General features: G+C 38.9%; 2 protein-coding genes and 1 long non-coding RNA gene across 4 annotated transcripts; 1 reads left to right on the top strand and 2 right to left on the bottom strand.

Moving 5' to 3' along the window:
• On the bottom strand, nucleotides 1–2,987 carry LOC143470706 (uncharacterized). Of its 2 annotated transcripts, none has more exons than XR_013119391.1 (3): nucleotides 2,730–2,987; nucleotides 1,654–2,191; nucleotides 1–1,534 (listed from the first exon to the last, which is right to left on the bottom strand). It is a non-coding gene; the product is annotated as an uncharacterized LOC143470706 (long non-coding RNA). The 2 variants fall into 2 exon arrangements; XR_013119390.1 differs by having other exon boundaries at nucleotides 2–1,534; nucleotides 1,720–2,191; nucleotides 2,730–2,984.
• Nucleotides 2,988–6,640: 3,653 nt separating this feature from the next.
• Nucleotides 6,641–9,089, top strand: LOC143470993 (fibroleukin-like). The gene is made up of 6 exons (XM_076969302.1): nucleotides 6,641–7,280; nucleotides 7,386–7,489; nucleotides 8,068–8,164; nucleotides 8,244–8,340; nucleotides 8,529–8,672; nucleotides 8,781–9,089. The coding sequence occupies exons 1-6, from the start codon at nucleotides 7,019–7,021 to the stop codon at nucleotides 8,968–8,970; spliced, it is 894 nt and encodes a 297-aa protein (XP_076825417.1). The 5' UTR covers nucleotides 6,641–7,018; the 3' UTR covers nucleotides 8,971–9,089.
• Nucleotides 8,209–14,505, bottom strand: LOC143470992 (ammonium transporter Rh type C-like). The gene is made up of 10 exons (XM_076969301.1): nucleotides 14,346–14,505; nucleotides 12,841–13,013; nucleotides 12,398–12,590; nucleotides 12,083–12,233; nucleotides 11,408–11,552; nucleotides 10,858–11,021; nucleotides 10,540–10,677; nucleotides 10,266–10,399; nucleotides 10,009–10,189; nucleotides 8,209–9,814 (listed from the first exon to the last, which is right to left on the bottom strand). Exons 1-10 carry the CDS (start codon nucleotides 14,348–14,350, stop codon nucleotides 9,737–9,739), a joined length of 1,362 nt encoding a protein of 453 aa, XP_076825416.1. The 5' UTR covers nucleotides 14,351–14,505; the 3' UTR covers nucleotides 8,209–9,736.
• Between the last annotated feature and the right edge of the window lie 539 nt (nucleotides 14,506–15,044).

The raw sequence follows: 15,044 nt of genomic DNA, 5'->3' as shown, positions 1-15,044 counted from the left end.
CTAGCCCTAAAGTCTCAAACTAACTGGACCAGAGAAAACTTAAAAGCGCTACATCATTCGCATCACCACTGTGCAATGTACATTAACATCTCTTAACAGTGGAGTAGGTGGAGGAGCATCGAGAAACAGACCAATGTCTGAGCACGACAAGAAGAAATCCGCAAAAGGTGTGACGTTGTTTTGCAAATAATTTTGAAATAACTACTGTGATGAAACGGAACAGTGGCAATTAATAATGAGCAAATAAAAACATGCCGGAAGCAAAACACAAAGTTTTCCACCGATGCACGAGCTTAAACAATTGACAACTCTCGAGGAGCTGAAAAGTGCCGTGGCAACAACAGCTACTAGAAAAGCTTGTACCAACCGTAGAGATATCTCTTTGGTGAGCGTTGTTGGCGAAGTTATTGCCAGAGTACAATTTGAACGTTTATAAATCTTAGGAGACAGTTTTTCTCCCGAATCATAAGGCGACTTTATAGAAACAGGTCATCAATTGACTTTATTTTCTCTATCCGACTAACCCAGAAAAGTATCGAGAACAAGGACGGCCCATCGTGCTCATTAGACCCTTAACTGACGACACGAAAGTTTGTGTACAACTAAAGGATACATTTTAGAGAACTTTGCCTAAGTGTACAAGCGGCCTTACACTAATGAATGATTTTGCAAACAAATGCAGGAGGTTCTCAATGGTCATCAGCACCAACACTGATGCGCAGCATCTGCCACAAATCCGTAATGAAAGCAAACAACCTAGTAAATGAGAAACATATACGTGACAGAAGAGAAAGCTGAAGGCTTTAAGGTCGAACACCAAAAAATGCCATAAAATCTTTGTTTGTTTTATTATACAGTGAATTTACTAAAAGACTGTTTACTCGAAAAATCCTCCATGGGGCTCACTGAAATTTTGCATGTCAATTTAGTATTCTTTGAACTGCCATTCCATAAAATGCCATCAAAAAAACAAAATAACAGAGGCCCAAAATAAACACTAGAATTTTTGGTCTAAAAAACCCAATTTTAGCTACTTTCATGCTAAGTTTTAGTCAAATTTTGTTCGCGAGCTGAGATATTGAAGCACGCTAACTGCTAGGGTAATTCCCAGGCTAGAAAACAACACCAACCATGCTGCCTTCTGATTGGTTTAAACATTTTTTTAAAGCCCTACGTAGGACGTCCAACAAATTCATAGAGATCGTAGATTTAGGTGTTTGACACCTTAATAGGCGCTGTCTGCGACGCAGTTAAGGAGTCACGTGGCGCACCAAGATCAGGAACAGCAGTGTGACCGAGCGCACTGGATGCAGCTCTCTACCCTATCAGATGAAAGCACGCTAGCTCGAAAAGCTAAGGTAAGGTTGCCGACCTCCCTATGTCGGAATTTCAAATGACATCTCTCACAGTGAAGTCATCTCTAGATCCAGGCCCATTGGTCGACCTCTCCTGCGTTTCAACCACAAGGTGAAGCAGGATACGAAGCAGCTCCACAAAAACAACATGTACGACATCCAGGTCAGCAAACGGCAAGCTTGAAAAAAATTTGAACAGCGTTTTGTAGCGTGGCTAAACCTCATAAACATGGAAAATTTCTTGAAAACTTCAAAACACTATTAGTATTGAGTGATTCGGTGTCCACTAGAGGCCCACCATATAATTCACACGGCTTAAACGTGTCTTTAATTTTGTTAAATGGACCGCAAAAAAGTAACTGACTATTTCACTCTCAGCCGAACTCGAAATAGGTCACGCAGTCAGTCTTCGAAGCTGCTTTGATTTTACTGGGTATTTGATATAGTCTAAAAAACATATATTGTTAGGTTTAGTTATCAACAGTATATGATAAAACATTGAAGTTTAGTTAACGTGAGGTATGGAAAGGTAATTATGAATGTACGATGTTTTCGTTGAAATAGCAACAGCTCAAAAATAACACCAAAAGTAGTTGAAATTTCATGAATACATTATGATTGGAGAACTTCACTAATCACATGAACAAAGCTGATCCACTACAGAAAACAAAGTTTAATTATGTGAACTGTAATAAACAATTCTACAGTTTGCTACAGCCCCTTAATTATGAAAATTAGCTGCATAAGAATGAAAATTTTGTTCCGCTGGAAGACAGAACCTTTCTAGAAAGTGTACGTCATTGGCGGCTTGTTGATCCGAGAATCACCGCTTGAACCTACAAACATAATGGCTTGATTGAAGATATCGTTTACGCTATTTTGCATCTAAAGTTTCCAAATTAAAAACGCATTATATTTTACAACAAAAACTTAAGCCTATAATAGTAGATTACAAAATTTGATCAAAAATGTTGTCATATTGTTTGCAAAAATATAACAAGCCAAAACCAGTTTGAAAGCTAACTTGTACTTATATAACCTAGCAAGCTATAATCCAGTTTAAATAACAGATATAAACGTCAACCGAAAATGTATTGAATAAACCAAAACTTAAAACTGACAGTCTCATAAACTTCAGCCATTTAGTCATAGCACAATAAAGAACTTGCTCTCGCACAATTAACGAAAAGGAAAAAGTTACAATTAACGAAAGTACAAAACGAACTTTTACAAACATGCAAGATGCCAACAATACAATTGTGCTACATCATATTAAGTTAAGACAAGCTAACAAGTTTGGACAAAATATACCACTATCATAAGCATGTTTATCGCTATCAAGAAAATACTGACCAAACCAAACGTTCAACTCACCAAACGTACCAGAACAAGCTTTCACTCAACTCTGGAAATTTTGAACTGACCAAGCCAACGCACAAGTTCTTACAGCTGCGACCTTCTCAGCCACCGTCAAAATAAAATGACCACGAGTTTCTTTATTTGTTTGTGACGTCACCTGGCATTCGGCGCGGCGCGCGTTGATTAAAGTCTGGCTTCCTTCCAAAATTATCCGCGTAAAAAGCTGAGAAGTAATTTTGAGCTTAAACCCGCAATCTATGATGTCTGTGGAAATGAAATGAAAATCAACCAAGTTGACGCAATACACTTCAAAATACAAACATTGACGTAATTATTTTTTCGTACCGAAGGGACATTCTGCTATCGGACTAAATAGCTTCTACAAACGTAAGTTTTGTATTTTTGTGTGTTTTTCTAGTTCTTTTTTCTTTTCTTTTATATTGTTTGTCGTCGGTAGAGGGCGTCAAAGCAAATGCGATGGTAAATTTGTTTCAGGTACCCCGGGTATACATCAGTTGTACCTGAGGTGACATTTGGAAGATCCGAGGCGAACTATCGAATAGTTTGAACAGGCTTGGCCCCTCTAACATTTGCTAGATGAGGTAGGGTCATGAGTTGCTGTTTTGTTTTTGCCTTTTCCTCCATAGAAAAGATGTAAGAAATTTCTTCTTGGGTCCCCAAATGCTTGTCTGCCCAACTTCGTTGTTTCATTTTTGCGCGATTGCGGCGGATAGTGACAGGTTACAGGTAATTATATGAAATCAAATGATGGTCAACGGTTGGGCGGACTCCCCCCGGCTTTAAGAGAAGGCGGTCTCAGGGAAGGTTTAGCTGTACCCTACCAAATCTTTAAGGCAACTTTACTTTTGTTTCAAGCAATACACTCTTCACTTTCAGTGCGTAAACACACACACGTCAGTCGCGCATGTATTGCAACATGCTTTCAGCAACTAGCCCTACAGTTCTCACGCATTGTTTGATCATAAAATACAAATACGGTAGCGGCTACCGCAGGCCTTTGTGATGAAGATTGCGTAGCTTTAAACGTAATGAGTGTGAAATGCAAAAATTGTGTTTAATATGAATATGCGTTTATTTACACACCGGGTAAATTTTCCTACTTTGTAATGAGAGTGTGCGGCCCGCCGGCTGCAACATTTTTTGTAATGCGGCCCTCAGTACAAAAAGTTTGCCCACCCCTGTGATAGAGGTCTTATCCAAGACGTCACCATAGAAAAAGTATAAATCGTTCCGGTCCAGTGCGCATGTGATCTTAGTTTGTGATGGTTTGTTGTTATGGCGTTAATGCGAACGTAATTTCACAGTACTGTAAAATCCTTTGAGTCACACGTTGTGGGTGGAATGCGATGATTGCGATCGCTGGTATCATGTTAAATGCACCCATTTGGATCCCAATCTCACCCAATATGAAATCGGAAAGCTCACTTACCTCTGTCATAACTGTGAGTGAAGGCATGTCTAAATGCTACTTTCAGATGACAATTTGAATGTTAGCTCTGGTTATTTTGAAGTTGGTTGTTTTCCGTATTGTGGTTCCTTTTAAGGCTTTAAGCGTGATTTTTAAACTCATTCGTTGCGAATAATTTTGCTGTTTACGTTGAATTCTTGAAAAAATAAAACAAGCACATTTTATATAAATGCAATGCCTCTGATTGCACGTCGATGTTGAACAGTGATTGACGGTTGTGGATTTGGATGTTTCTTTATCTCAAGTTTCTGATTTCCTTCAGCAGTAAATAAAACGATTCGCTACTTCAGATTTCTCCGATTTCTTGGTGTTTGGCTCGTTTTCTTTTAAACTGGTCTTAATATTTTGGTGTATGCCATATAGGCATATGTGTCAAATATTTATCGTATCATGTTTGGGCACGCTCTAACAAGGACAAGGATAGCACCTTACTTTTCCATCCCTATAGCCAATGGCAAAAATTAACGATACGATTACAAAGCGCCTTTGCTTAGAAACAGCGTGCAATACTAAAAAGAGAATAAAGGTTATGGTTTCTATTCGAAACATATATAACTTACTATACGTTACTATATAGTATACTATGCGTTTATTTTCGAAAAATGTCATTTTTATGGCAAATAATCGGCAGAATTTAAAGCTTGAATAAATATTTGATGTCTATTTAATTAAAATTAACCAATTAGAATACAGTAAAACTAGCTCGAATAAGTGTGAAATTCGCAAACTGGTGCAATTATCGCAAACTGGCGCAAAAATTGCTGATGCAAGATTTGTTACCACCTGAAAGATATTAATTAATTAAAAATTTACGGTTTTAAAGTATAATATAGAGAATAAAATTACGCTTGTAATGATATAAAAACGATGGTTGTGTGATCAGTAGAACTTGTTTTATTTACGTATTACTTTGCGTTATATGAAGTTTTTCGCAAATTGGCTAGCCTACCCTAGTTGAACTAACATTAACGGAGTAAGATTCGGTGTTGGTTGGAACAGGATTGGATCAATATGGATCAGGATCATAGGTCCACTTTACCCGGCCTTGGTTACCGGTACTATTATTTTGACTTTTGGCCAAATTTTGTCTAGTCAGTAAGCGGAATGAACCTATGTAATTTGTACGTGATACAGTAAAACTCCTTCCTATACCATTCAACCAAACTTCTAGCCTACCTTATGCATGTAAAATAAAATCTAAGTTACAAGATACCTTACAAGTTACCTTCCGATAGATCAGAGAGAACAAAAAACGAATTCCTCGCCGTTTTGTGTTCTTTTCCATGTAACCTCGAATAATCGCGTCTGCAACACGTTATGTCATGCTTCACTGAACTTAGTGGTATCCGCGCAGTGAAAAAACTTTATTAAGAAAATAAGAGGGGTATGCCACTTTACCCCGTTGGTCCGCTTTACACCACCTTCCCCTACCACACGCATAGCATGTTGAAAGGAATTAATGTGCTGTAAGATTTAAAGACTTCATAAAGATATTTTTGTGGTTTTAATTTCAACGATAACGAGCTTCTTCAAGTACTTTCAAGTGACCTATGGTTGACGTCTTTATTGTTTGCTATATAGGCTGTGATGATACTATAAAATTGCTTGCAAATCGAATGCCGCATAGAATACTTGTTTACGGAAATCGGCAAAGCAAAGCATTGCATTACGTAATCGATTACTCTCTGCTTATCGTATTAAGTCGTGACAAAAATGTCGTGCATGTCTATATTGCGTGTGTTATTATTGGGAGCACGACATATGGCCGCGGGAAAGTGGCCGCGAACAAACTCACCGGGGTCAACTGAACGTGACGTAAATTGACCGCAGACAAACTGACTGTGACATAAACTGGCCGGCGATCAAATTAACCGTCGATAAATTGGCCGGCGATCAAATTAACCGGCGACAAATTGGCCGTCAAAAGGTCAAAATTTTAAACTCGGTAGTATATGATATGTAAAGTAAATATTTGTTTGTAACTATTTCCTTTGTTTTTAACAAAATTGTTTTTTATTTCAATACACATTGAAACGTTTATTGAAATAAACAGAAGTGACTAGATAGTGAATTAGAATTTTGACCTTTTGACGGCCAATTTGTCGTCGGTTAATTTGATCGCCGGCCAATTTATCAACGGTTAATTTGATCGCCGGCCAGTTTATGTCACAGTCAGTTTGTCTGCGGTCAATTTACGTCACGTTCAGTTGACCCCGGTGAGTTTGTTCGCGGCCACTTTCCCGCGGCCATATGTCGTGGAACCGTTATTATTCATAGTTGTTCAATGCGTTACAGTCTACTAAGTCAACCCTAGAAAGTGGTCGACTTTATTATGTAGCTGTCCCAATGTTTTATTTAAAATGTAATCGTTCAAAGAAGCTTCAATATAATCAGAATATACAGTTGTCATAATGAACAATTAATTCTAAGATTAAGAAAAGCGAAACAACGACCTTGAGGCTCATTTATCATCGAGGATAATAAAAATTTCAACCGACAAACGTTGTAGTGATTTGGTTGCCCTTACAGGATAAGGTACGACATACAACCATTTCATTACAAGGCTATAGCCTACTTAGCTGAAAAAACATTATGGTTTCAAACAGCGTAAAGTGGTAAACAGCTTAATCGCGTTGCCATATTTGGCTTCGATTTGTCATTTGAGTGGTATAATTGCAGCTTTGGAAATAAGAAGTTTTTCTCTGCAGGTTAAACCTCAGTAGAATAGTTTAAGTCTGATATTAGAAGATTACACGTAGGCTTTGCATCAAAGTGAAAAGTTTTCACAGTCGATCTAACATTTGTTTATTGAAAAATGAGAATGGCAAAGATTGCAGTGTCCTTTCTCTTAGCATTCGGTGTTGTAATCGTTTCATCACAGCAATGCCGTGAAATTATGCGCCCTGTTACTGTGTGTGACGACGTTACAAGCAGTTTGGGAAAAGGCCAGAAAGGCGAAAGGGGTCTAGTTGGAAAAGCCGGAAGCAAAGGTGAGAAAGGAGATCCAGGTGACCCGTGTGAGGAGGAAAGAATGTCATTTACATCTCTGGCGTCCATGATTAGGCAAAATCATTTGGGTAGGAGATGCTTCAATAAAGTTAACATCTGTCTTCTTCGCACGTAATTTACTTAAGAGAAGTTTTGAACGAAATAGATTTAACGTTTCCCGCTTTAAAATCAAGAAATAAAGAAGCTCCTTACACCAGCATCGTGCTACACATCATCCGTTTATGGTTTGCAGGAGTTGCGATCTGGAGAAAAAGCTTTTTGCGATGACGGATGGACGGTAAGTAAGTTGGGATCACGTCAATTGAACATTGAACAAATTCACCGGCGACAATTGGTCGTGGTCAACTGACCGGCAACAAATTGGCCGGCGACACAAATCAACCGCTACGCATTTTATTTTTATTTTTTACGCAAATTAGCATTGTTGTTTATTCAAATTATATGATTTAAGTGATAATATGATTTAAGGTCAGTTGGTTCTAGGTAAATTTACGTCACGGTCAGTTGTCCCCGGTGAGTTTGTTCGCGGTCAATTTCCCACGGTTAATTGTCGTGGAACCAAGTAAGTTATAGACTAAACTATTTCCCGTTAATGTAAAGCTAAAATTGTTTTAATGTTTATATAGCCTAATCGTCCGGTTGACATAGCCTTAAAGATAAAGCAAATTTTAACCTCAAATTCCAATCTTAACTGATGGAACTGCAGTGTTTTTAAGTTTCAAAACGCGTCTTCCAGGAGCACTTGTGTAGAATATTGTAGCGAAGCTTATTGATTCGGACTTTTTGACATAACTTTCTATTATGCGCGCCACGGCGTTCTGTAAATATATTAAAGGCTTATTTTTAACATTTCAGGTTTTCCAAAGAAGATTGGACGGAAGCGTGAACTTTATAGTCAACTGGGATGAATACAAATCTGGGTTTGGAAACTTAAGCGGAGAGTTTTGGCTTGGTATTTATATGATGTTTACTAAAACATCAGATAGTCGTTACATGGAAAACGAATTCAACAATGTTGACATTCTATAAAGGTTTAAACAAAATTCATTCCTTGACATACGGAAGATTATGCAAGCTCAGAATAGAACTTTGGGACTTCACCGATATCCAAGCATACGCCCAATACAGGTAAATGAACCCAGGGTTCCACACGAATCCACTGCTTGTTGTCCATCTGAAGTTAATCAGCACCCAGGGAACCCAGCATGAGAACTTTTTATAGTCCAACTGTATCCCTCTTTTACTTTTGGTGCTTATACGTAACTCCAGCACTATAAAGATGATTAACAGGTTTGATGATGCTCATGTTTTCCCAGTTTATTTTTCATTGAGGATGAATCGACAAACTACCGTCTTCATGTGAGTGGTTACAGTGGCACAGCAGGGGACAGTCTGTCGGCAGGCAGCCACGTCCACGATTTGCAGGAATTTTCTTCTCCAGATAGAGACAACGATAAACAGTAGGCTGAGTTAAATATCAGGCTTTAAATTGCTGTCCTGAGGTTATTCTGGTCATGTTTTCTCTACAGCTATTTTTGCAGCGTACCAATTTCTGTGATTTTTAACAGCAATGATAGGCATTGTTCGTCCTACTACAATGGAGGACTTGGCGGCTGGTGGTTCAACGCCTGCTTTTCATCTGCTCTCAACGCCGCATGGGGACGCTCAGGAGGAAATGTCCAAAACATAATTTGGCAATCTTGGAAGGGTTATCATGAAGCTCTCAAGGCGACAACAATGAAACTTCGATGCTACTGAAAAGCTAATGTCGCCTTACTACGCATGCTGTTGATCACCTTGTTGTTTTCACGGATGCGTGCTACCTGTAAACATGCGTAGTTATACGTCCGATGCTAATAAAATAGTGAAAGTTTGAACACCGTTGTGCTTCAAGAATTTCAGTTCAATTTCTCCTCTTAGAAGGATTTAGGTGAAGTGTCGTAATCTATACAACAACAGCGTTTATAAAGGCTGACAACCTTTCACCGAACTATCGCAACGTCGACAGTGCTTGTGTGTCGTTACATGAACCAATTAATGACAATGTTAGATGTAGTCTCGCAACGGAAAACCAAAATCATTAATGCATTCATGTACTAATTTCTCTTCTAGATTTTTTATTGAGGTATAATTATTATTAAAAATTTCAGCCTGGTTTGATTGTGCTTTGGCTGTAGATTATTATCCTTTTTAATCCAGCTCCCGCCTGTTAAAGATGTGTCTAGTAAGTGCGTAACCTTAATCATTGAAGTTACTACAGCCATTATTAGTATTGCATGCAGTAAGTTGCTTTCTTACAACACGTTTCTTATACGTAGAAATACCGGCTATTTAAAAGCTCTAGATACGGTAAAGACAACAGAATAATTTAGCTGAGATCTTTGTTAACGACAACCGCTACATCCTGGTTTGGTTTAGCTGACTACAGGCAGTATGTCCATTCAGCTGTTGCCGTGTAAAACCAATATAAGGAGTTAAAGGGAGTCACTTCAAAAAGGCAATGAGTTGAGTGAGAAAGATGACGTTACTCCCCTCCCAGAAGTATTGTCTCCTGCTCTTTGGTCTTGGTGGCCTCATATCCTGAAGGCTGCTCTTCCTGGCACTAAAAAAGATGTTGTGTAAAGGATACACCAACACACTTAAAACGAACAACAAACTCGAACAGATGTACACGTTCAACGACGATTTTATCCATTATTCAAAGACGACAAGGACAGAACGTTGGAGTATAGTTAAACGCTAGTATACACCAATCGGTTTTAAAACATAAACAGAGTTTTTGTCAGCTGGACTCACATCCCAAAACACTTCATCTTCGTAATATTCCTCCGTGGTCAAATTGTCCCAAAAAGGCAGTTTCAGCAGGAGCCCTGTCAAGCAACCAGACACCATAGCGATGCTAACAGCCACCGCCACACCCACAATCTGAAAACCTGCTTGACTGTCTACCGGCCGTTCAGAAAATAGCTTTTCAAAACTAAAACAGACAAAAAGAGAGTCTCATGCTGTTGCACTCCCGTCGGCGTTTTCTTGTTATGTGATAAACAACTTACCTATTGCCGTATGTTTCTACGTTTGCGATGCGAATTGCAATTGCACTGACAATCGCACCAAGAACACCGGGCATACCGTGAAGGTTGTGGACTCCACAAGTATCGTGAACTTTTAGCTTTGCCAGCAAAATGGGCTATAGAACAGGCAGCCGGTTAAAATTTAGCGAAAGGTACGTGATTAATGCAACAGGTTGCACAACCTAGCAATAATACATTTAGTTTTAAGTTGTATTGTTATCCATATATAATGAAGGGTTTACGGAAAACAACATACCTGTAGGAAGTGAAAACCCAATGTAGAAACGGTAGCTGCAGTCGTACCGACAAGTAAAGCTCCAAATGGATAAACAATCAGGTCTGCACTCGCACCCATCGCAACACCTCCGGCTAAGGTAGCGTTTTGTATGTGCACCTTGAAAGTAAACCTTCTACTAAAGTGAGTATCGGATGCAAATCGGTTTACTGCGCGTATAGAGATGATTCTTACGCCGTATTTTCACACAGACAAACGATGGTTGTCAAAGTTAAAAATTTAAAAAACACGAGCAAAAACTGATACGATGAGACAAAAATCCATTTTAAAGAAACCTACCATGTTAAGTTTCGCATCTTTGTTGAGAACAGAACTGAGAGCAAACGTTGTGACCGTGCAAGCCGACAAGCTCAGAACTGTGTTGATCACCGCACGGTGTCGCTCGTTATCCATTGCTGGGCCGGCATTGAAACTTGGCCAGTATATCCAAAGAAACAAAGTTCCTGTCAAAGGAGATAATAACGTTGATCACAATACTCCTATATGCAGACAACTTGACCAACCTAAGGGACATTCTCTCGCCCCTTTTTGGGCAAGAAATGACCATTTTCACGATTAAGTAACAACAATAAGAACTATTGTGACCACGTGTTTGCAATGTTTAGCCCCAGGTAACTAGACACGTTAAATTTAATAGTGGTTTCATAGCAAAGACTAATGGACTGATGGCCAGAAGTTATTTGTAGGTATACTACACACCTATAGGTCAAATAGACGCGTAAGAAAGACAAATGGACTGATAGCCGGAAAGTGGTAGTTTATCTACAATACAACTACCATAACACACGGGCATACACGCATAAAAAGGAAAAAAGCGTGCAAAAGTCACCTATCATTGCGAAGATGTCCGAATGATAGTCAGAGTCCTCCTTTTCATTTTCAGCCTGGGTCTTCCTATAAAGCATACGAGCAACTGACAGACCAAAATAAGCACCAAAGGCGTGGATGAATATGGAACCACCGATGTCTAACACCTACAAAACAATAAAAGATTTTGAAGGTCAAACATGGTTATAGCAAGACAGCACAACCCAGTCCAATATCTTGTATTGTTTTTTTGCCGCAGTGCCATCTAAATAGCATGTAAACAAATAACGATAAGTAGAAGCTTTGTAACTGGAAGTTTTGGTTACGCTTAAGTGTTTCTGTAGTCTCACGGCGTATAACCAGCGCATGCTACCTTACAATGAATCGCAAAGTCATTCATTGTAACGTAACAGCCTTGGTGATGCGCTTCGTGTATTGACGATTGACGCGTTAACAATAGTTAAATAATTTTAACGGAATCGTAAACAAGTTATAATGACGTAATTCTTTAAAAATTAGAATTAAACCTATAAGAAAGGTAACAAAATAAAAACGTAAGTTTACTGATGGCATCTACTATCTCCTACTTCCCGTTTATTGCATTTTTAACGCCAATGTCACCAACTTGGGATACATCGAAGTAATTCATCCGGTTCCAAATATACGCTTCGAGCTAACGAGTTTTAATTGCACTCACCCCAAGCACCTCCACCCCAATATAAAGACTGATGTTATAGAAAACCACTTCCAGTGTTGCCATGAGCACCAACTGCACAGGACTGGCCACGCCGAGGACGGCTCCGAACGAAATGAGAACAGTTGCTACGGCGAAGTCGGCGTTCAGCAAACTGCCATAGAAAGTAATGACACGTTTTGACAGATAGTCAACACAGGCTAATTTACAGATCTTCTACCTCTTGATTGCAACCACATGTAAATTAATTCTGGATCTAAATCCAATTTTATAAAGCACAGTATGAAGTCTTGTTATAGGAATAGCCTATAAGCTCACCCTTCCAAATTCAGCTCGATTTTCGATTTATTTGTGGTGATCATACCGAACCATCCGTTGACTAAAGTTGACCACTCAATGATGTAGCAAGTGAGAAGAAAGTTAAAGCCAACCGAACCGAAGCCGTGACGTTTTAAAAACGTCATCAAAAATCCGAAACCAATAAGCATCATGACGTGGACATCTTGGTACACTACATCAGAAATATTAAGCAAAAAGGGCCAGAACACAGTTTAGAACATGGGATGGTTTCATGCTACCCACTACAGCCTGAGCCTTAAAGTAAGATTAGAAAAATCGTTGTAGTCACTTGCCGTTCTCAGCGCGATGTCATACTCATGTTATGTCCAGTAGTTTCTAATTTGGACTTAAAGCCCACATGAAACACAGCGCAGTGAAAACGGTTGTTTCGTAATGGGCAAGTTTACAATCGTTGTACTTACTCGGATAAAGCTGTTCGAACGTCAGCTCCTTGCCGGATCCATTGAGAGCTTGCTTCTCCAACTGTACATGACCGGGACCAGCGTCGTATCCATAATCGACAAACAGCCCGAACAGCACGATGAAAATCACTTGTGCTAGGAGGAGAACCGCCGTTTCTTTGCCTCTTGTATTGCTTCAAGAAATAACCATCGTTAAACAGTTAGTATCAAAGGTAGTGTCTACTGTTTACAGAATGCATGTCGCTACCGAATCGAATTTTGGAAAAGGGTGTCGATATTTCTGAAGTGGATTAATCCAAGGAAGGTAGGTGGTAGCACCACAAAAATTAACATTTATCAAAAATTTTAATATTTTAGGGTATTTTTGAGAGCTTTGGTTAGTATTGGAAATAATATTTATTTCAAAATTTGAGAAATTTTTACAATTGGAAATGATTAAGATCCTTATCAAGGCATTTAAAGTTTAAACCTTTTCGGCGTCGCAAATATTCCCTTTTGGCAGCCGAATTTAAAACAGTTTTATCTCATTCATACGCAACCTGTGTAGGCAGGTTTACAGAATGCTGACAAGCCCTGTCTTACCTAGATTAAGATGACATCAGCCGCATTTGATCGAAAACTTAACATTAACAAAATCGGATGAAGTCCACCACTAAAGATAAATAGCTTCAGCATTCAAAGTTGAAAAACTTGTTTAAAGTAAAGAGCTCTTAGTTTGTATAAAGGATTCGTTACGAATGGCAAACGCCATAGTTGCGAAACTGTCCCCCAAAATAAATTCTATGACGTAGCAAGAACAAAAACAAATTACGTCACCAAACCGGCTTGCTTAATACGTGTTTTTAAAGCAGTAGTTAGCTGTCGCTTTATCTCAATAACTGAAGTACACTACGCCAACTGTAACAAGTCCCGGCTCTATAGTGTACAGGCGCATGTTTGTTTAGGGTCGCCGCTCGTCATTACCAGCGGTTATTGTAACTTGCTGAGAACGAATGTATGCGATACTGAGCCTTTATCCACCATGTGAAGTGTCCACTCTCTTTGCTGTTGATCAACTATCGATGCTTGTCTGGTAGAAAGTCTTTTAAGTTTGAACCCCGTCGCCGTTTATCGATGATGAGGTCTTTATAGCAGAGAACTTACTACATGGCAGCTTATTTTTTTATCCACGGTCGCAGCCGATATGAGAGATAAAACACGCAAACACAGCAATCCAGTTGAATGCTGGTAAAAAACGCAAACTCTGCAAAAAATGTTCTTCAGAAGAGTGACGAATTTGGTTTACCGAAGTTAGTGAAGCGTTTCCAACATCACCTGATAAACTCCTGCCGGCAGGAATGCCTTTTGCAAGTTCCGCAAAATTCACGCTTGATTGCACATTGGTGTTTTGCACAGTTTTGGGACTTTTACAATGTATCTATAGGCCTACTGGAGCAGATACACCTGTCAGTTTTTTCTATTCATTTTCGAAATTCTTTAATCAGGAATAAACTAAATTGGCTTACCTCATTTTTTGCGCGGAAGTTGACCTTTTCCGGTACACAAAACTACAGCCTCGTCGACACACTTGCAGAAGAATGACAGAAACTTCAGGTTTCCCTTACTCTGACCCCGCCCTAAGCTGCTGATTGGTTTATTATAGGAAACAATGTCAATATTATGACAAAGAAAATGATGTAGTCGCATGCAAGGAAACATTTTTTGAAAACATTGCATTACAGTTTTAAGCAAGTTGCATCCAATAACACATAATTTATCCAATATTCAAAAACTAGTTTCTTTTCTACCAGAACAAACCACTAATAGACCTACGTGCTCTTATAATTATAATCGTCAATATACTTTGATAATGACTAAACTAGAGAAAAACTGTTAATGAGTAACAGCACTTTGCGGTCAGTTGGTTAGTTGAGGAACGAAGTCTCTAAACTCATATTATAGTAGATTGTTGAATAAGATTGACAGGGATAGGAGATGTAATAACTACAATCCTGTTTCGTGATACACCAAGACTATAAACTGACTCGCACACAAGTGCGAACGTAATGGTCAGGGGTCAAAACATCCTGCGATGGACGGAAAAGAAAGGCTTAACTTCCTTTCCTGTATGACAAAAATGTGTGTCATGGTATACCTTGACATATAGTGTATACTATATACCTTGGTACTACACAGTAGTTCCGTTTCCAACTTGTGAACTGAAA

This window comes from Clavelina lepadiformis, chromosome 9 (assembly GCF_947623445.1).
Source record: "Clavelina lepadiformis chromosome 9, kaClaLepa1.1, whole genome shotgun sequence".
Classification (NCBI taxonomy): Eukaryota; Metazoa; Chordata; class Ascidiacea; order Aplousobranchia; family Clavelinidae; genus Clavelina; species Clavelina lepadiformis.
This window is presented reverse-complemented; position numbering and strand designations above follow the sequence as displayed.